This window comes from Acinonyx jubatus, chromosome E1, assembly GCF_027475565.1.
Source record: "Acinonyx jubatus isolate Ajub_Pintada_27869175 chromosome E1, VMU_Ajub_asm_v1.0, whole genome shotgun sequence".
Taxonomy (NCBI): Eukaryota; Metazoa; Chordata; class Mammalia; order Carnivora; family Felidae; genus Acinonyx; species Acinonyx jubatus.
Window position 1 is genome coordinate 13,187,958 of NC_069397.1, and position 21,061 is coordinate 13,209,018.

At 37.2% G+C, this 21,061-nt stretch overlaps 1 protein-coding gene across 5 annotated transcripts; it reads left to right on the forward strand.

Moving 5' to 3' along the window:
• The first annotated feature begins 790 nt into the window (after positions 1 to 790).
• On the forward strand, positions 791 to 16,790 carry SPATA22 (spermatogenesis associated 22). Of its 5 annotated transcripts, none has more exons than XM_015085645.3 (9): positions 803 to 1,626; positions 3,011 to 3,125; positions 4,843 to 4,971; positions 7,120 to 7,180; positions 7,311 to 7,415; positions 8,828 to 9,170; positions 11,320 to 11,449; positions 13,509 to 13,606; positions 16,474 to 16,785. In XM_015085645.3, the coding sequence occupies exons 2-9, from the start codon at positions 3,083 to 3,085 to the stop codon at positions 16,663 to 16,665; spliced, it is 1,101 nt and encodes a 366-aa protein (XP_014941131.1). In that variant the 5' UTR covers positions 803 to 1,626; positions 3,011 to 3,082; the 3' UTR covers positions 16,666 to 16,785. The 5 variants fall into 5 exon arrangements, with proteins under 5 accessions (XP_053067889.1, XP_014941131.1, XP_014941134.1 ...); XM_015085648.3 differs by having other exon boundaries at positions 3,017 to 3,125; XM_053211914.1 differs by lacking the exon at positions 4,843 to 4,971 and having other exon boundaries at positions 791 to 1,626; positions 16,474 to 16,790.
• Positions 16,791 to 21,061: the final 4,271 nt, after the last annotated feature.

The following is a 21,061-nucleotide window of genomic DNA, read 5'->3' on the forward strand; positions in this document are numbered from 1 at the left end:
CTCTCCCTCTGCCCCTCTCCACTTTTTGGCACTCTCTCTCTTACTCTAATAGTAATAGTAATAATAATAATAATAAAATAAAAAATAAAAGTCTTCTCTTTGGAACCATGACAACTAACAAGTCTTTTCAGACATCTTATGCTGTGAAGTCTTCTCTTTTCCAAATTAAATGAAGACACAATTACTTCAAACTTATTCCTGAGTTTGGCATTCATACTCATTCTCCTTCTTTTGACCTAATCTTATAAGAAACTAGAGATTACCCTGGAACAATGCAGGGGTTAGGAGCGCTGACCCCCAAGCAGCTGAAAATCCCTTATAACTTTTTACTCCCTAAAACTTAAATTACTAATAGACTGCTATTAACTAGAAGCCTTACTGCTAGTCAATTAACACATATTTTACATATGTATTAAATATCGTATCCTTACAATAAAGTAACCTCCAGAAAAGAAAATGTTACTAAGAAAATCATGGAGAAAATACATGTACAGTACAGCACTCTAAAAAATCCAGCTATAAGTGGACCTGTACAGTTGAAAACTGTGCCGTTCAAGGGTCAACCGTACTAATATGTTTCATGGTCTCAAAGTCCTAGGCCTGTACTAACAACCTTCCCTCCATCTGTAGACCCTCCGCACATTTCTGTTCACCTCTCCCAGGCTTCAAATGGCCAGAAGATATAGTAACAACATAACATGGCCTTTGACTTCAGACAGAGCTAGAATTACTATTCCTGGCCTATAGTAAGGACTCAGTGAATGGTAGCTACTGTTATTGATTACGGGCTAACATTTACCGAGCATTTACTGTGCCCCAGGGCTGTTCACTTTTCTCTTTTAATAGTTTTAGGGGAACTGAGTAAATAGTTATACCTGCTTTACTGAGAAGAGAAGTGTAGGTATAGAGGGGGTAAAGAACTTGCCCAAGATCAGAGGGCCAAGATCAGAGGCGTCTGGCCAGCGCCAGAGTTCCGGGTCATTGCGGCATTCCATTTCCTCTCCCGGGCCTTGAACACCCTTTCCCTCCACTGAGCTCTCGCACAGTGCAGTCCCTGCTCTTAGAGTTGCAGGGCCCTCCTCTTAACCGGGGCCTCAGCTCTCCAGGGGCCTCAGCGCTGCAGCCAGCCAGCCGCCAGATGACTAATTCCCAGCCCACACGAAGCAAAGTCAAACAAACCTTATGACCTGCTTTTCAGGCTCGAGGCCTTGTTATTCTCTTCTAGGCGAACCTCCAATGTCTTACAAACGTTTTAGGTTTTAGAACCTAAAAAAATGTGTGCGCTGGGGAAAGGGTAAAGAGGAGTGTTGGGCCACCAGTCGTGGGTACGTCTCAGCGGTGACTAGAACGGCTCGTCCCTAGAGCCATCCGGCGCCTCGTACCTCACAGCTGCGAGCAGGAAGGACAGGCGCGTGAACATCTTTTTCTCACCGTCCACTGAAAGGATTATGCCACAGCACCCGAGCCCCAGAGGCGGGTGGCTCCTGCGCCTGCGCAGTGGGCGGCGCGGGTGCAGGTGCGCTTGCGCAAAGCTCGACTTCTCGCGCTTCTTCAGAGGCCGGGAAGTCAGCGGTAGCTGACTGGGCTGTGTTGGCGACGTCGACGACGACGGAGCGAAGTGAACGGGTGATAGTTGTTGGGGGTTGGGAGCCTGAGGGTTAAAGTTGCGTGTCGTGTTGGCCCGAGGGCCAAGAAGGGAAAGAGTGTATTGTCTCTAGTTACCAAACTGCCCCAGTCCCTGGGTCAGGAGAGGTGGTTGGAAAGAGAATGTAGGCCTGACTGGACCGCCCAGGGGTGGCCAAAATAGGCCCTCCTTGCCTCCATTTGAGCTAGTGGTCTTTGGGGGCTGTGTGTGTGTGTGTGTTGACTGAACAAACTTTTTGCATGTCGACGCTGCCAACCACCTAACTGCCGTTAGAGTCCATAGAAGCTGGGGTGGGGGCACCTCAGGGTCCCCGGCCCTCTGGTCTGGGGGAGGATGTCTCATTTTTGTTGATTTTGTTTGCATGGCACTCAGAAACGTAATGACCTTTATAAGCCCCACTCTAGGTTCATGGTGTGAGTTGCGTTGGTATTTCTGTGCGGAGAAAACGTCGTAACCTCAGTTCTGCTTCCTAGAATGACATCAAGAATATTTTCTAAAGGGCCCGCGATATCCGGCTTCAAGCCCAAGATTTGGAAACAAAGCAGAGGAAGTCCCTGCCCTTATGTTTCCCCATTTTTATTTCTTTAAGTGATATTTGGAAATTTGTTTACCTCAGTATGATTTGCGGTGTTACTTAGTTGTTTCCTCACTGGATAATGAATTTAGGAGCAGAGATTACCTTATTTAGGTTTGTATTTTGCCTTTTCATGTAATAGGTGTTTGTTGCATTAAATTGGGATTGAAATATATTAGGAGGAGGCTAAACATGGAAAAAAATTGCAACAAATTTTGTTGTAGAAGAAAAAACAAAGAAAAACCTTGTTTCACTTGTTGAAATTATATAGATTGAGTAGAAATTTATTATTGCAATTAATCTGGATATTGAGGCCTTAGTCTTTGGTATTCTGTAATACAGGGATCTCCAGTTAATGGCCAAAGCAAGTGATCTGCACAGTGTTTTAAAGTGAGTTGGAGCGTGTTCTCACGTGGTTAGTTCACTTGTGTAGGTTTCCTCCCTGGCCTTGCGAGCATATCAGTTTGCCAGTGTTGTAGCCATTTCCCTCTTTTATAAATCTGGTTCAGAATCTTCATTGTGGGTTTTTGGTTGTGAAACATGTTATGTGGACTGTGTGGAAAAAAAAAAATGTATGTTTAGGCAGCAAGGTTATAGCCACCTCAGTCGTAACCAATTTTGAACAGAGTTGGAAAAATGGATCATGTTGTAAATTCTTATTCAGGAAGCAGGGTTCTGTAAAGTGTTTACCTTATTTTGAAGCCATAGTGTTAAATCAAAATTTCAGTAATTAGTAGGCTGAGAATTTGATTTTTTTGTTGATATAATGTGAATTGCATATTTCTTGGAAGGTTTAGTCAGACAACTTCATTTGTAAATTTGGAGTGCTAAAGACAAAGTTACAGATTTTAATATTGAAGGAAATGAAGAGAAACCTAAATGAAAATTCAACTCGAAGTACAGCAGGTATTGAACAACTTTTATTTTTAAATTTTCTATATTTTTATATTCTATGTAAATCTTGTGTAGTTTATAGAGGGAACATTTTGGAAGGAACTTTAAGGAAGACTGAACATATAGTCTAACCTCTTTTAGGTGCAAAGAAGTAAGATAACTTACTCAAGGCAAAATAGTGACAGAAGTGGGAGTAAAATGAAACTTTCCTGGATTTACTCTAGTGTTCTTTCTACAAACCTTATGTGTTTGAGTTGTTCTGCATTTTTAAACTGAAAACAAAAAAATAGGCTTATTTCTATTTGTATTTGTGACCTACTTATTTAAAATATTTCCAGAAGCACTTCTGTCTCCGTAACAACTTCCCTTACCATTTCTTCTTTCCCAATTTATTAGTTAGTAAAAGGACAGATGGTAAAAATGAAGAGAACCAGGGAAATGGTGATAATGCATAGTGAAGATAGTAATAGCTGTTGGATGTACTGTGTTCTGGCCATTATATGTATTATTTTATTTAATTTTTACACTGGTCCTCTGGGATAGGCATTATTATTAACATCCCTGTTTTCCAGATGAGAAACTAAGGCACAGAAGGGTTAAATCAGTAACTTATGAAGTGGCAGAACCAGCATTTGAATCTAGCTCTAGATGCTAGGCTCTAGCATCCGTGCTCTTAATCACTATATTATCCTGCCTCTCTATGTATGTCATATTAGCACAACGAGTTTAAGGAAATTGCCCAAGTTTATATTTTGAAGTTGTGATTCAAACCCACGCAGTCTGATTTCAGAGCTCACATAATTTTCCCAGCTTTTCATCAGATAGTTATCACAGAGACTATATTCTCCCATAGTACATGTTGATGGACCAGCTAGAGTATGGTCTAGTGGCAAGATACCTGAATTGAGATTTGGGAACCTTAGGTTCTGTTGTGGCACCGTGCAAGCTTTTTGGATCCCTTTTTTGCTCTGAGATCCCTTCTAGTTTTAGTGTTTATAAATTCTAACTCTTGGCTTGACTTGAGATCCCAGGCCTCCCATCTGGATAGCTTGGAGGTAATATTTATTTATTCTCATGTGGACTGGATATTATCACTTTAAGGCGTTCTAAAAGTGACCCACAGACAATATGCATTAGAGACAATTGGAGTGCTTGTTAAAATTGTAGAGTTTTGGATTCCAAACTAAATCTGCTGAAATAAAATCTATGACAGTGGGGTCTAGGAGCTGGCATGTTAAGCACAAGTCTGTGTAAATCTTAGTCAAATGAGAACTGTGGCCCTACAGAGTGTGCTATCATAGTCTAAAGAGTGGTTAGGGTTTTGGAAAGCAGGGATCAAAGTTTGGTTCTCCCTCACCTCTGTTGTATTTAAAGGATCCCCTCCAGTTGACATGGTAATAAGCAAGCACAGGAGGGAAATAAGGAAAACAAAAAGTGGATTTAGAAAGGGTCAGGGGGTAAGGAAGGAGATGGGAATTACTTCCAAACAAGAGGAATTAAGTCAGTGTTAATGTAGAACAAGAAAGGAGTTTTTGTAGAGACAAATGAGGCTATTTGGGATCTTAAAAAGAATGTAAAAATCAATCCAAAGATGTAGAAATATATCTATAATAAATATAAAATTAACATACAGAAGTAGACAAATTCAAGTTGTATATTATACAGTTACTCTATAACTAGATCGACTATTTGCCTATTATGTACTAATTTATTGATATATTTAATTTAGGCTGTTTGCCTGTACCATTGTTCAATCAGAAAAAGAGGAATAGACAGCCATTAACCTCTAATCCACTTACAAATGATCCAAGTATCAGTACTGCTTCTGACAGTTATGACTTCCCTCCTTTACCAACAGGTAAGAAAATAAGGTGAAAATAAGAATGAAGATTATAGAAAATTACCATTTTTATTTTTTTATAATGGAAATAGAAAGTTTACTTTTTCTTCTTTCCACCATCCAAATACAGGGATTACTTGGCTCTTTCTGAACATTCCAGTACAGTAGTTTGAGTTTCCTTGTCTACAAGGATGGCTTAGCATTTAAATGGAGTATCTTAGATCTGGAGCCTTTGTTCTAATGAAGTTGTAACCCACATTGTAAAGATTTGTGTTTTTCTTTTTCAAGATACATGGATATTGTGTGTTAGGCATGTGGTGATAAAGAATGGAGAAACTCAAGTTGCCTCAGGAATAGGGATAAGTATGCATGTGAACACAGGAAAAATGGGGGTAGCAGGGTAGAAGCCTAACATTTCTGCTGCTTGGCTTTTTTCTCTTCTCTTAGCATTTTTGCCTTTCTTCATTTGATGCTTCATTTCTCTCATCCAGTTGGCTTCCTTATAGCTTCAACTAGCCCATGAACTGAATTGCCCTTGCTGGGAGTTAACATAGCCTTTTTAGTTCTAGTTTTCAGAGTCTACTGTTGACTGCCTTCTGTATCTTTTGATTAAATTCTAGAGACAGAGAGCCTTTGGTTCAGCACATCTTTTTCAGTGAGGTCATTAAAATTCTGGTTTAGCTTTATGATTAGGCCTCTCATCTCTGTAACAATTAGCTGTGGTGGTGGGTGCAGAGAGGTCTTAATGTTTGCTGACTTTTTATTTCTCTTAAGAAGAAGGCATGGATAGGCAGGTATTCTGAAATATACTTGGTATATGCTGGTTATATACATTTATATAATTTTGAGGATACTTTAAAAATCTTTAATAGGCTCTTTTGCAACTGGAATTTTAAAATCTCTTTATATATATAGCCACATATAAATATAAAATATATATATTTGTTAATTTCATCCAATGTGCTACCATAGGCCTTACTGAGTCTGCTTCTAAGCTGTAATTATTTTCTTTCATGTTTGAGGAATTTAAAATAGGAATTTTATATTACTCTCATTTTTATGGATAAAAGATAAAAATTCATATGGATATACATAAATGGGCATTTATCTGGTCATCCTCTGCCATCTAAAAAATTTCTCTGACGTTTAAAATATTTTTATAAATAGCATGAATGTTGGCCTTGAAAAATAACAGCATTTGGAGCTACTCCATAGGGAAATGTTCATCCTCCTGAAGTACTGAACTGTCCAAACTCTGACCAGGATTACAATCTGTCAGAGATCTATAAGATTCTTATACTGGGTAAAAGATAGGACTAGATCAGTGATTTTCAAATTTGTGTCTTGATCCATTAGTCCGATTGGGAAAAAGTTAATCTTTAAAGAAGGAAATAGAAGAGAATAAAGTAGAATAGAAAATATGAGAGTGCATCACAGATAGTAAGGATACAAGTTGATGGTGCAGTTTTATGTTCTCTCTCCTTTCTCTCCTGCACACACATGCATACCATGTGTATGTGTATATATATGTGTGTGTGTGTGTGTGTATATATATAGATATAGATATAGATATATGTTCTGGGCTATGATGTAGTTTTATTTCAAGTTATTTATTTATTTTGAGAGAGAGAGAGAGAGCACGCACAAGCAGGGGAGGGGCAGAGAGAGCGGGAGAGAGAACCCCAAGCAGGCTCCACGCTGTCAGCCCAGAGCCTGATGCGGGGCTCAAACTAACAAACCATGAGATCATGACCTGAGCTGAAATCAAGAGTTTGGCGGTTAACCTACTGAGCCACCCAGGTGCCCCTGGGCTATAATGCATTTTTTGCTGTGGGTTGGGGTCAAAAAAGTTTAAGAAACATTGATTACGCTGAATTCATGTTACAAAATACAAGGTACTATATATACTAGGATTGATTGTGGAAAAGATACAGATTAAACTATTATCCTTGTTTAAAATACAGTGGAGAAGAAAGACATCTATAAAAATTAATAAGGCAGGCTGTGACAAATTCCACAACAATGCTATTAAAGAACACATACATATCTTCAAGTCCACTGCTTATTCAGGCCTTTAGTTTCCCACGAATTAAATAAGTATGAAATAATTATTTTTTAAAAATGTTACCTATCTTACTTTTATCTATGTTATTTATATCTTTTGAGATTGGGCCTGGGAAGCTGTGAATCCAGAGTTGCCTCCTTTAGTGAAAACACTGAACACAGGGTATGTGGAAAAATGGACACTAGTGACTGTGTGTGTCTATTATTGACTGATGTCATTTTTCTGTGTACATTTTACGTTTCTCAATTTGGAAACAAACTACTAATATTTATAAGACATGTTTCCTTTAAAGGCAAATGCCACATTCAGTTTCTCCTCCCCTGAGAAGTCAAGATTCTATGTCTAAGTCTATTCAGTCTATTCAATCAAATACTGAAAGAAGCAAGAGTGGTTGGAGGTGAGTTTACTTAAGATTTCTCTTTCTTTTTCTCCTTCCCTTCTCCTCCTCCCCTTCTTTCCCTCCTCCTTCATCTCTTTGTCCTTGCCTAGACAAAATTACATTTAGAAAATTTTTATACTTAATAATAACCAACTGTGTGGGCTCACCTAGGACTGTAGTTTTTCCAGGGCTTGTCCCCAGGCCAGGAGCACCTCCTAGACAAAAGCATTGGAGCAGGTTGCAGATGTGTTGTTTAGCAGTAAGGAGCTGGGAAGCTGAAAGAAACTTTTCTAAACTGAGTAATACAAGTTATCCCATAGTCATGGAAAGACAAAATTATGTTTCTGTTCTCACTATTGGAAATAAAATTGCTGTCATATGAGGAGGTGATCGATGTAGGAAAAGTTTTATAGAGGTGTATCAGACAATTAACTAATAAAAATGCCAATAACATTTTTTCCTGGATATTGTGATGTTTGCGATATTTATCACCTTTTAAAATTTTGTAATTATTTGTGATTTCTTTTCTCATTATTTTCATACCTACTTTTGCACCTAATTTACTTGAGAAACCTCTTCACATCATACAAGCTTCAGGCCCCATACAGTCTGGACTTGTGCCTGGTCTCTAGGAAACCAGGACCTTTTCTTGGATTATTTTCTCTAACGAGGGATGAGTTGTGTTATTTGCCCCCTTGTGATCCTGGTGATATTTTCAGAAGAATTATTCAGAAATGAGAATTTGTGACCTGGACTAGTTTCTCCTTGTGGAACTCTTAACTAGTATGCTCAGAAATTATACTTTTGATTTTGGCCTCATTAACATTATGTTCTCATCAGTTCTGATCTCCTCATAGATTAAATTGATCCAACTCCCTTAGATTAATATAATAAAATCCTGCAACAGATTCATAAGTTGGGCTTTTAAGCTATGTAGTAAAAGTACAAAATTTCTAATTAAATAGTTACCTATACTGCCTATATTTATTCTCGTTATTTAGAATCATCTATAAGCCATAGTTTAACTTGTAAAAATTTTACTTTGTAGAAAATTTAAAAATAAATATATAAAGAAGCAAGAAAATGTCCTTAAAATCTTACACTCAGAGACAACCACTGTCATATGAAGGCTTATATGGTTTAAAAATATACTTTATAGCACTGGAATCTGCGTGGGGAGAGTAGGATTCTCTGGGTTCCAGATTGATAGTAACTTGCTATATAACTTCACGCAAGTTGTTTTGTCCCTCAGTTTCCTCACCTAAAAAGAGAGGTATAATATATTGTAGAGTTGTTATGATAATGTATTTGGAATTTCCAACTAGTCAGTAGTTACAAGGTACTTTATAAACCACAATTTTTCACTATTAATTTTTTAAAAGGAAAAGTATATAGAAATAAAAACTAATATTAATTTTAAACTATTACAGCTACAGAGATGACAACAAAAATACTAGCTGGAAAACTTGGGATAGAAATGATTTTAGGCCTCAATGTGAAAGGACAAACTTAGTGGCAAATGATAGAATAAATTCTTGTCCAGGGAGTTGGGGAGCTCAACAACAGAAACAGTTGAAAATATCCGAACCTCCTAACTCATCTCATCAAAGAGAAACTGAAGTACTCAGAGAAACACATTCATCAAAAATACCTGGCTCCACAATGAGAGGTCTAGACAAAAACAGTGCATTACAGGCATTTAAGTCTAATTTTCAACAAAACCAATTTAAGAAGAAAATGTTGGATTATATTCCAGAAGAAAGCACTCTCAAGGTAAACTTTTAAATATGAATTATTTACATTTTTGTACTTACATTTAAAAAATGAGATAAATATTTAGAAGTTTACAGCGATAAGAGCATTTAAAATCAATCCCATGGCATGCATTTCTTGGTTAACACAAATATCTAGTTCCATTGGAGTGGATGAATGTTCATTTCCAAAATATTTTCTTAGAGGTTGTGAATGGCCGCTCCTGTTCATGGTTGCTTTAGAGTATCTTACCGGGTTCTGAATTTCACTATTTATTGATTGTTGGGATGATGAGTTTATCCATTACTTATAGAAATTCTCAAAGTTCTTCCTTAAAGGGCCAGATAGTAAATATTTTTTACTTTATGGGTCATATAGTCTCTTAGCTATACCACTCAACTCTGCCTTTGTAGCTTGCAAGCAGCCGTAGACAGTACATAAATGAATAGGCTTGGCTGTGTTCCAATGAAAATTTACAAAAATAGCAGGATAGATTTGGACTGCAAGTCAGAATTTATTGTACCTTTCCAGTTTCGTATTCCATAATCTACTAATTCTCCAATACACTAGCCATTTCAGACCCTTCACAATTCTCTGACCATGATATGCGCTCTGTATATTTTTCTCTATATCTGTACCTCAGCCTTATTTCCTCCTATCACCACTCTTTGCTCTAATTGTTCTTTGTAAATATCTTTAGTATATTCTATGTGCTGGTTGTTCACTACCTTCCTTCCCTTGTGCCCTGGCTCAGTAGATTCTTTACACTCCACTCTTGTCTGTGTTTTGGAAGGCTGAATTGTCCTACACAGTACAGCATCCTGAGGTCCCTAGGCTAGCTCCTGTTAGGATCAGCCAGTTGGGGTCACTGGCAGGAAATTAGAGGGTGGGGAGAAAGTTTGGGGTTTCCCATTTTCTCCCTGTTTAAATGTTGTGTCATAGTCAGTAGCTGATCCTAAATGATACAGCCCCTCCATGAGTCCACCTTTCACAGGTGTGGTAATTTTATTTCATCCCTTTGTCCTTTCAGCCTAGGAGTGACAGTAGTTTCTTATTGTTGTTAGTCTTTGAGGGCTTAAGTACCCTGTGCTTGTTCTGTACATACACTCGTAAGAAGTCTTTTCAACAGAAAGTTTTTTTTTTTTTTTTGCTAGAAATCTGACTAATATAGCATATATCACAGTGGCTTTCAACCTTATGTTTCCTTGTATACATACAAGAATGATATGACATAGTTTACCTTAGTAACAGTTGTTCATTATGGCAGTAGCTCTCAATGGGAGGCATTGGTATTTTGGTTACGAAGAGGAGGAGAAAGAAGGTAATTGTAGTTGGAAAAAAAGTCCCATCAGTTGTTCTTTGATGTGTCCCCACCCTCACAAAGGAAAGTACCCTCCCCCCCAAATTAATAACTTAACACACTGTATTCTTAGTTGATTTTTTAAAATGCCAAACACAATTTCCATCTCAGGGACTTTATACTTTAGTGTTCCTCAGTCCTCATTTCATCAATGTATTTAATAATTCCTGTCTGTCTTTATCCTTTTACCCTGTTTTTAAAAAATGCATAGGATATATCAATTCCTGACATTCAATTATGTATTTATTTGTTTATTTTCTGGATCGTCCATTAGATGGCAGAATCTGTGAGGGTAGATATCTTGTCTGTTTTGTTCAGTGTTGTTTCCTCATTAACAATATTTGGTGCATAGTAACTGCCAATGAGTACTTTTGTAATGAATGAGTGAATGTGTCTGGCTCCCCTCTTAGAGTATTAACACGTTAGGGAAAGGAATTGTGTTTTACTCACCTGTGTTTGTCACAGGATTGGCACACGATTCTTTAAAAACAAGTAAACGAATGAATGTCCACATGAATAATTCTTTGCTTTAAAAATACTCAGTGAATAAATGAGTGATGAATGTTCATATAAATAATTCTCTTCTTGATTAATGGTCTCTAAGTAATCCTAGTTTCTCCTGCTATAAAGTGCTAATGATGTCTTTAATTTAGGGGAATAACTGTACTAAAATTATCAGTAGTGGGTTTTGTTGCATATATTACACATTTTATGCCTGGGGACCTAGAATCTTTAACATGGACAATGAAAGAGTATGATGAAAAAAAAATGAAAGGATTTTCTAATGCTGTGTTTTTATTTTTTCAAAAGGAAGACTCATTGTATCAGTTAAAGCTTAAGGAAAAAGATAATTCTTTAAGAATTATATCTGCAGTGATTGAAAGCATGAAGTACTGGTGTGAACATGCACAGAAAACTGTACTTCTTTTTGAAATATTGGGTAGGTATGGTACTTCAAAAAACCTCAGTAATACTATTTGGACGATAATTTTGAATGTCAATAGGAATACCTAGGGAACCTTAAAGAAAAATAAAATTTGCAAAAGGAGATTATGTTTTATTAGGATTTTCTTCAATTCCTGAATTTGTCATTGATTTGGGTGACTTAAGATGTATTTGGTTATTTATGGTAATATTCTTCTGATTTATAATGTTAAAACTGGAAAGATTGTTACAAGGGCTCTAAGTTAATCCTTGAGGTAGGTGAAGAAATGGGGCAATTCATTTGACTATAACAAAGCAAGTTAGCTGCAGAAAGGGATCTAAAAACCAAATCTCCTTTATTCTCAATCTGGTGTTCTTTGTACTATATTATACTAAATCCAGTAGTAATTTCATATATAGTTAAATCATATTTTAAATACTCTAAAAGAACATCTATGAAGAATCCTTTAGTGATAGGAGAAAACACCGTATGATTAATCTGTTTCTTAAATTATTACTTAAAAGTTTTTAGAATGTTTCCAGAATTTGATTTTACCTAGAATGAAGAGATAAACAAGAAATAGAGACTCAAAACATATTTCTTTTAATTCAAATAAAATAAATATTTAATACTGTTTAAATTATTTAATATTCTAAATATATAGAAAAATAGAGAATATAAATATCCACATACCTATGTTATAGATCTATTTGAAGCCCCCATCCTTGTTTCTTCTTCTCTAGAGATAATCCCTGTGGTATCTTTCCTGTCCATGCTTTTATAATTTTACTATGCACATCTGATTTCACAATTTATATTTTTTGCTCTATGTGTTTTAAAATACATGTATTAATTTTCATCTAGAATTATGTTTTTGATTTTAGCCATCTTTATGTCCTATCACAGTGTTGGCTTCATCCTGAAGCTCCAAATGTGGTCTCTCCAGCACTTCTGACTCTTTCCTTTTGGTATTAAGATGACTATCAAAATTTTCTGTACCACACATGCTTATACCACACTGTCACATTTGTTGATAGTTCCTTCTCCTTGTGTTTTCCAGAAACTAGCAAATGACTAGCCAATCTTGAACTCTGTAGCTGGGAATGGGATATGCTGATGGGTTAAATTAGTCTCCTGGAGGGGCGCCTCGGTGGCTCAGTCAGTTAAGCGTCTGACTTCAGCTCAGGTCATGATCTCACAGTCTGTGAGTTCAAGCCCCACGTCGGGCTCTGTGCTGACAGCTCAGAGCCTGGACACTGCTTCAGATTCTGTGTCTCCCTCTCTCTCTGCCCCTCCCCTGCTCATACTCTGTCTCTCTCTGTCTAAAAAATAAATAAAAGCAATAAAAAAAAAATTAAAAAAAAAATAAATTAGTCTCCTGGATCTGTGGGTCGGTCAGATCCTATCCAAATCATATGGCTAAGAATGACATAGCAGAGGTTTCCTAAAGGAAAATCTGGGTATTATTAGGGGGAATGGAGACTGACCTCAAAATAACAAATGTTCACTGTCAGTACTCAACAGGTGGTTATTAAAGAATGAATAATGCTCTCATTTGATAATTTATTGAAATAAACATGAAATATTATTTGCATTTTATATGAAACAGATTTGAAAGAGGTTAAACAATGTGCTCAATTTAGTTAAGTTGAACTGGAATGCAAATAAATGATTTCTGATTCTAATTCAGTGTTTTTTACTTCATTAAACCATGATGCTTATTCATTATATTTTTGTATTTTATTATTATAATATAGAGTGGTCTGAGGATTTAACCACTCTATAGAACACACCATAAGAAAAAAGCATCAAATGGCCAAATATTATCAATGGTATGAACTTTTGCACATAACCTGTTCCTGAGTTAGACAAGGCCAAAAATTTTGCTTTCCTTGGTATAAAGCAGTTTCAGAAATGTCATTCCCTCTTAAAGTGTTGTCTTTATTATTGTATAAATAAAAGTAGGAGAGCTTGGTGTAGGAATAGTATTTAAATGTCACTTCTCACTGTTAAGTTTTATTTACATTTACCAACTGTTTCTCCCCCCCCCCCCCTCCATTTTAATGTTGCTTAGCTGTTCTTGATTCAGCTGTTACACCTGGTCCGTATTATTCAAAGACTTTCCTTATGAGAGACGGGAAAAATACTCTGCCTTGTGTATTTTACGAAATCGTGAGTATTTGTTTAAATATTCTTTGCAAAGCCTGTGCCAACAAAACATACAAATGTAGGCTGTAATTACATTGCAGTAGAAATTCTGTTAACAATTTAGTAGTACTTTCAGCATTTTGTTTGGTTTTAGTTCTGACATTAAAGTTTATTTGTTTAGCTAATCTAGAGAACCTACCTGCACCTGCCAGGTGCTGTGCTAGATACAAAGGATACAAAATGGAGTATAAGTGCTAAATAGCTTTCTTTCAAAGAGTTTATTACAATCTCAGGTAGAGAGACTTACATAAATGTTAAACCGTGGCATGATAAATGGTATAATAGAGGAATGTGCAGTGTGCTATAGAAGTAGATAGGAAGGATGGGGCAGATCAATTTTTGAAGAATGCAGTAACCTGTCTTATCTTACATATTTAAAGACTAGTAAAGCCAGAGTGTGTTGGGGGAGGGGAGAAGCGTGAGGAGTGCATTGTAAGATGGGAGGGCAGCATATGCTAAGAGAGAGCGTGGATTGTAGAGGAAACTGCAAGTAGTTTATAATTACCAGAGCCTGGAGTCAGTAAGTGATGGGGGTGAGGATAGTGGCTTTAAAATTGAAGAAGTCAAAGAGTGGGTTGGGATATAGAAAAGACTCTTTGTGACAAAGAAGGCTGAGGGTGACAAAGGAGGGTGGAGATCACAAAGGAGGCTGCAGACTTTTAACTTACATACATTATAGAAGAGTTGGGTATTAATTCTGAACTTGTCCTTGATTCCAAAATCAGACTTGGATTCCAGTTTTTACTCCCACCATTTACTAGTTTTATGACCTTGAGTAAAGCTACTTCAACTTTACGAGTTTTTTTAATCTGTGAAATGGGGAGACTAATTCCTACTTTGAAAGGTTATTTTGGAGATAAGATGATAAAACTTGAATGTATAGCATTTGACATAGAGTAGATGATCAAGAAATAGTAATTATGTTATTAATTTCTGTAATATTTTTAATACTTAGTTTTCTCTAGTCTGATAAGCTTAAAATTTTTTATTGAAGTATAATATATACCTAAAAGTGTAAAAATCATAATTGTGCAGTTCTATGAAGTATCTGTGAAGTGTCACAAAGTGAACATTACCAAGGTTAAGAAATAGAATATTGTCACCCTATGTATCCTTGTGTCTCCTCACACTATCTATCTCCTGTCTCTACCTAAAAGTAACTACTATCCTGACTTTTAATATCACAAATTAATTCTGCTTAGTTTTGAACTTTATATAAATAATATTATATGGTACATCTTTTATGTCTTTCCCTCAACACAATGTTTGTAAAATTCATCTGTGTTGTTGCATGTAGCTATAGCCTACTTATTTATATTTCTATGTACAGTATTCTGTTGTAAAACAATTTAATTTTCTCTCCTACTGTTGGTGGCATCTGAGTTGTTTCCAGATTTTTTGCTGTTAGGAATAATGCTCTGGGAATATTCTTCTGTATGTTTTTCATGCATATGCACGCATTTCTGCTGAGCATCTACCTAGAAGTAAAATCACTGTATCATTGTGTATCTGTATATTCCAATATAGTAGTTATTCACCAAAGAATTTTCCAAAGGGTTGTACCAGTTTACACACTCACAGTCAGTGTAGGTGAGTTTTAGTTTTTCTGTATTCTTATCAACACTTAGTACTGTCAGTCTTTTTTGTTTCAGCTATTCTAGGGGGTGTTTAGTGCTGTCTTACTTCTTTACATTCCCTAGTGACTAATGAGGTTGAACACCTTATATATGTTCACTGGCCACATAGATACCTTCTTTAAAGTCTGTTCAGGCCTCTTATTCTTTTTTTCTATTGAGTTATTGTTTCGTCCTTATTTATTTAGAGGAGTTGGTTTTGGTTTTGTTTTTTTGTTTGTTTTTGTTTTTGTAACTATTCTGGGTACAAGTTTTTGTCCATTATTTGTCTTGCAAATATTTTCTCATACTCTATAGTTTGCTTTTTCTTAACGGTAGCTTTTGAGGAACAGAAATTCTTCATTTTAATATAGTCCTTTTAGCAATTATCAATATTACCCCTTATAGCTATTGCTTTTTATGACCATTTGGTGAAAGCAATTCCAGAATAATTTTATTCATGGTTAAGAGGAATTGATGCTGGCTGTGTTTTTCCTATTACTGTTTTTTTTTCCTGTTTTACTAGTCCCATTAAGGCATGGGTCCTTTTGGGTCCTAACTAAGCTGGGGTGATGGTGGAGGTAGTGACCAGAATCTCTTTTCCTTGTGGACCTCTGACTCTGTTTTTTATCTCTCGGTCCTGGGAGCCTGTCAAAAACTGTGCTCAGTTTTTTAGACTTTTAACTGCCTTGACTATACTTGATACAGAACCTCAGTGAGAAACATCCCTAAATGTCAGGCCGCATTCTGGACCTCTGTCTTCTCCCAAATGGGTGTCTCTGTATTCCCCCACTGCGTTGGTATCTCTCTAATGTCTACAAGAAGGTATAAATATTTCATCCAGTTATTCTAGTTGTTCTTAGCTAGAGACTTGGCCTAAACTACCTGGTCTACCATCTACTAAAAGTGGAACTCTAGCAGTCTAATAGAAATGAATAATTCATGTGCCATTACAGTGGGAATTATTCAGTCTTTTAAGAAGCAATAGCTCACCAGCTTGTAAGGAGCCCTACGCAAGTGAAGGTCTTTCCTCTGTGACAGGGCACCCCTATATGCCCAGCTATTATGGTCTTGTCAGCCGTGGGGCTCTAAGTCAGCTGAGGGAATTACAGCATTTTGAGGTGATTGATACTTAGTTGATTATATTTTTAGTTTCAAAAAATTGAAATTCAGATGAAGTAAAAAAATAACTATTGATATTTATTTTTTTAAAAACAGGATCGTGAACTTCCAAGACTGATTAGAGGCCGAGTTCATAGGTGTGTTGGAAATTATGACCAGAAAAAGAATATTTTCAAATGTGTTTCTGTCAGACCAGCATCTGTTTCTGAACAAAAAACTTTCCAAGCATTTGTTAAAATTGCAGATGCTGAGATGAGGTATTATACTAATATAATGAGTGAAATTTAAATAGTGATGAAGGAAGTTTAAATAGTATAATTTAAAGCATTTTTGTTATTAAGTTATCATCTCCATGGTTTTATAGCTACTGTTTTTCTGTATTTCATTTGTTGAATTAAAATATTTCAGTCATTTTAAATGTGGGAAGAGTTTTTTTTTATGACAGTGGTGCATTTGCTAAAATTAACCATTTTGGATAAAAATGTTCAATATAATAGGAATAGATACTTATTTAACATGAAGTAATAATGCATTTGAGTCAGCACAAAAGCCAACATCAAGCCTAATGGGGAAATAAAGAGACATTCCCTCTAAAGTCAGGAATAAGACAAGGGTGCCCACTATCAGTACTGTTACCAGGCATTATACTGGAGCTGTTAGTCTATGAAGTTCATTTTATTACTTTAAAGTATTTAGTAAGCATGTATTATACATATATATATATATATATATATATATATATATATATATAATTTGCATTTAATTCTCTCTTTACTTCTTATATCTGTCTTTCTAAAATACATTTGCACTCTGGTCTTTCCTCTCTACATCCTCTCCCTGCCCTCATTTTTTTGGATCTCTATTGTTTACCTGTCTATGAAGCAAACAAGTGGAGGGGAGTGATAATCTCCAGCTTTAAAAATAATCAGGGTGGAGGAATCCCTCAGAAGGTGCATGAAAGGAGGATACAGAAGATGATAGCAAGTTCCTTTCTAGCTTTGTAGTTACTGCTTTATAGCAAAGATTCAGTTGTGATGCCAGTTGGGAGATCACATCCAGAAAGATTCATGTACGCTCCTTTAAAATATGGTATATACTTTGAACCAGGAACCTATGTGTGGTGCTGTTTCTTCCATAGCTTTGATTCATGGGTCCAGGAATCAAAGGGTGGTAGCAGGACTGAGTTTTGTTATTATTAGACCAAATAATGTACTCACAAAATTTTTGCTTCCCACCCCCACAATTTTGGGCTGCTAATTTAGAGATCTTATGTTCTGTTGTAGTCTGGTTTGCCCCAAATGCAGACACTGAGACGAAGTCTTAGTATTCACTAGTAGTTTATTTGGGACTGTTACCTCACAGGGGAAGAGACAGAAGCAAAGAAGGGAAAACCAGTAACCCGGGTGGCTTATTTAAGTTGGCCACTACTGGGGTGAATAAGACTTGATGAAATGCATCATAGGATCATCCACCTTAATGAAAACCTGGGAAGCATATATTCATCAGCTCCCACTACTTTTTTTTTTTAATATTTATTTTTTGGGAAAGTGCAAGTTGGGGAGGGATAGAGAGAGGGGGACAGGGGATCTGACAGCTGGCAGCAGCAAGCCTGATGTGGGGCTCAAACCCATGAACTGCAAGATCATGACCTGAGCCAAAGTTGGATGCTCAAACAACTGAGCCACCTAGGTGCCCTGCGACCACTTGTTTTTTAAGGGTTGGCCCATGGATCCTAAACTTCCTTACACTTTCGGGTTGTGTACAGATGAATATTAAACTGGCTTCCCATGGTATTCTACTCCATGGAAGCAGGAAAACCCTATGACAGGATGCAATAAGCAGGTGGAGCAGGCCTGAGGTAATGCAGTTAGATTGTGTCTCCATAGAGCAGGTTGGAGTCTACAGAACTGGTTACTGCAGCTGTAGCTGGAATAAAAGACCGTCTGAAGAGAATCTGAAGTGGTGCACAAGAAGTGTCTGGTGCAGTTCCCAAGGAGTGCTTTAATGGTTTTATTCTACTAGAAGCTGAGACTGCCACTTGGCCATTTTAAGTTCTTTATGTTACTGAACCAACAGGCAAACAAAGGAGTTACCATACTGTCTGGAGTAATTCAATCCAAATTAACAGTAGAAAAATGAATTTCTCTACACATTGAGGAAGCACTGTCTGATACCCAGGAGATTCTTTGGAGTACCACTTAGTAAAATGTAATGGAAAACTACAGCAACCCAATAAAGGCAATAACACTGAGGATTCAGACTCCCAAGGAATGAAGGTTGAATATAAAGAAACCATCCAGCTGAAGTCATACATATAGAGGAAGTATAGAAGAAAGAGTTATAAATACTAGCTGTGGCTTTGTGATCAATGCAGTGTATGAAAGAGCTGGAAACTAGATAATCTGACACATATGGAGAATGATAGAGGTGATAGTGGTGGTGGGGTGCTATTAAAGTTTCCTACAGAGGTGAGAAGCTAGACATACCTCAGAGGAATGAAAAAATCTAGGTTTCTATCTTTGTGCAAAGCTGACTTGAACATACTCTGGGAGAGGTCTCTTTTACTCTAGTACTTTCTCTGTATCTGCATATAGTTGGGTCATAGAGCTCTAATTTTTATTAGCTGCAGGTTTATCTCTCCCTTCGAGTATGTTTATGAGGAACTAGGTTGTAGTGAGAGATCATGCCACCCTGGGAATCTTTCCAAAATACGTCTTTCATGACATTTTGCTCAAAGACAGCTGATGACATCTTGTTGCCTACAAGATAAAGCCTCTTACACTGTAAGATGTTTTAGGATATTCACAGTCTGGTCCCTCTTCGTTTCTATGACTTCTCCAACCATCCTCCTTCACCTCCCAAAATGTAGGCTCCAGCCCCACAGGACTACTGTCCATTCCCTAAACAGGCAGTGATTGAGCATCCATATATGAACTTCTGTCTATCCTCACCGCCCCCCCTACCCCCCCCCCCCACCAAAGCATGATCAGGTATGATGGGTGATGTAGTTAATCACTGCTCCAAAACTCTGAGAGCATTTGTCCTAAGGGGTCCTGGGTAATTTCTGTGTCTTTAATGAGTTCCTTTAGGATCTAGACTCCTTTGGGATCCAGAGCCCCTTAGTCCCAGGGATGTGTAGAACGGGAGATGTGAGAAGGGATGTTGCAGACACAAGTGACAACTACAGAGGCTGTCACTTTACATATCTTTGTAAATAAAGGTAAACAGGACCTTAGGTTAGTCTCCTGGAGTGCTCAGACACACTAAGTAAGTTGGGCAGAGGGTGAATGAGCTGGTCTCTTAGGGTCCTTCCAACCTGAGGGTCTTGCTTTCCCAGGTTGTATGATGTTCTGTAGGATGGTGCTTCGGGTATGATAACCCTCCTTTTCTTTACCTCCCTGGCTCCCAAGACTTCCCCACATTCTAGAACTATTTTGATTGATGTTCATAGTTACATTGAGTCTTTTTATTAATTATAGCATTCGTAAGTATTACTACATAATGCATCTCACAAGATTGTATCATTTTAACGGATCTCTGAGGCAAGCATTTAATACACAGGTTCTTAACCCTGGAATATATATTTGAATTACATTAGGAGCTTTAAAATTCTTTGGATAGCCCTCTCCCCTCAGGAATCTGATTACATTTACTGGTACAGTAATCAGTATTTTAAAAATGTGTGTCCTTACTACTTAAAGTGGTCCACAGACCAGCAGACTTGGCATCAGAAAATATAAAATTTAGTGCCTAAAAAAATGTAGAATTTTAGGCACCACTGCAAATCTACAACATCAAAATTAGCATTTCACAGGACCCCTTGGCAGTTCATATGTAGATTTTTAGAAGCACTGCCTCTTGGGCCTCCCAGACTGAGAACCATTGATTGGCCCTGTGAGCAAGATGAGAGGCATCGTTAATGGAGCAGCTGAAGCTCCTACGCCTGATCTGTGGCAGTGTCTGCTAGCTCTCTGGTCTGTGCTTCCTAATGAGACGTTCGCACCAGGGATGGTGCCCGCTCATTTTCCAGAGGAGAAAAATTCTGATAAATGAGGTGTATGAAACTTCACTTGATGTCATTATCTGCTGCAACACCAGCACATATGTCCACGTTTAAAAAATTTTAATGTGGCTCAAACAGCATCAGCAGGGTGAAAATTCTAGCCATTGGACTCAGTTATGCTTCTTTAGGGAGGGAACTTTTAATATTCCTTAATGCTCCTACTGAGCTTTCTTAGCTCTGAGGGACTCGCTGAGGTGTGGGTGTCTGGAGAAGCACTGGAGTGAGGTCTCAAGGGTAGAAATTACCTTTATTTTTTCCTTTCCTCCACAAATTACTAAACCTGTCTATACATGAGATTTTTTTTTATGGCAATACCACTGAATCCTGTGGATACAACACAAGGAAAAAGTGATGGTGTGGATGTGTATACTGGGTTGTCTGTTTCGGTTAAAGAGCAGTGTGGTTGAAGTAGTCCAAATTTTCCATGAGTTAGAGATTATGTCAGGGAATTCTATAATAAAATGTCAAAAACTAGTAAGTTCTTGTTCTGAGAGTATTTAGTAGGAGTCGATATTCTAATAGGAGTTTGCTGTCTGTAAAGTTGAAGGAATGCATGTCTCAGCCTGAAGAACAGCCAATAAATATTTACGAAACACTGGCTACATCCAGGCACCGTGTCAG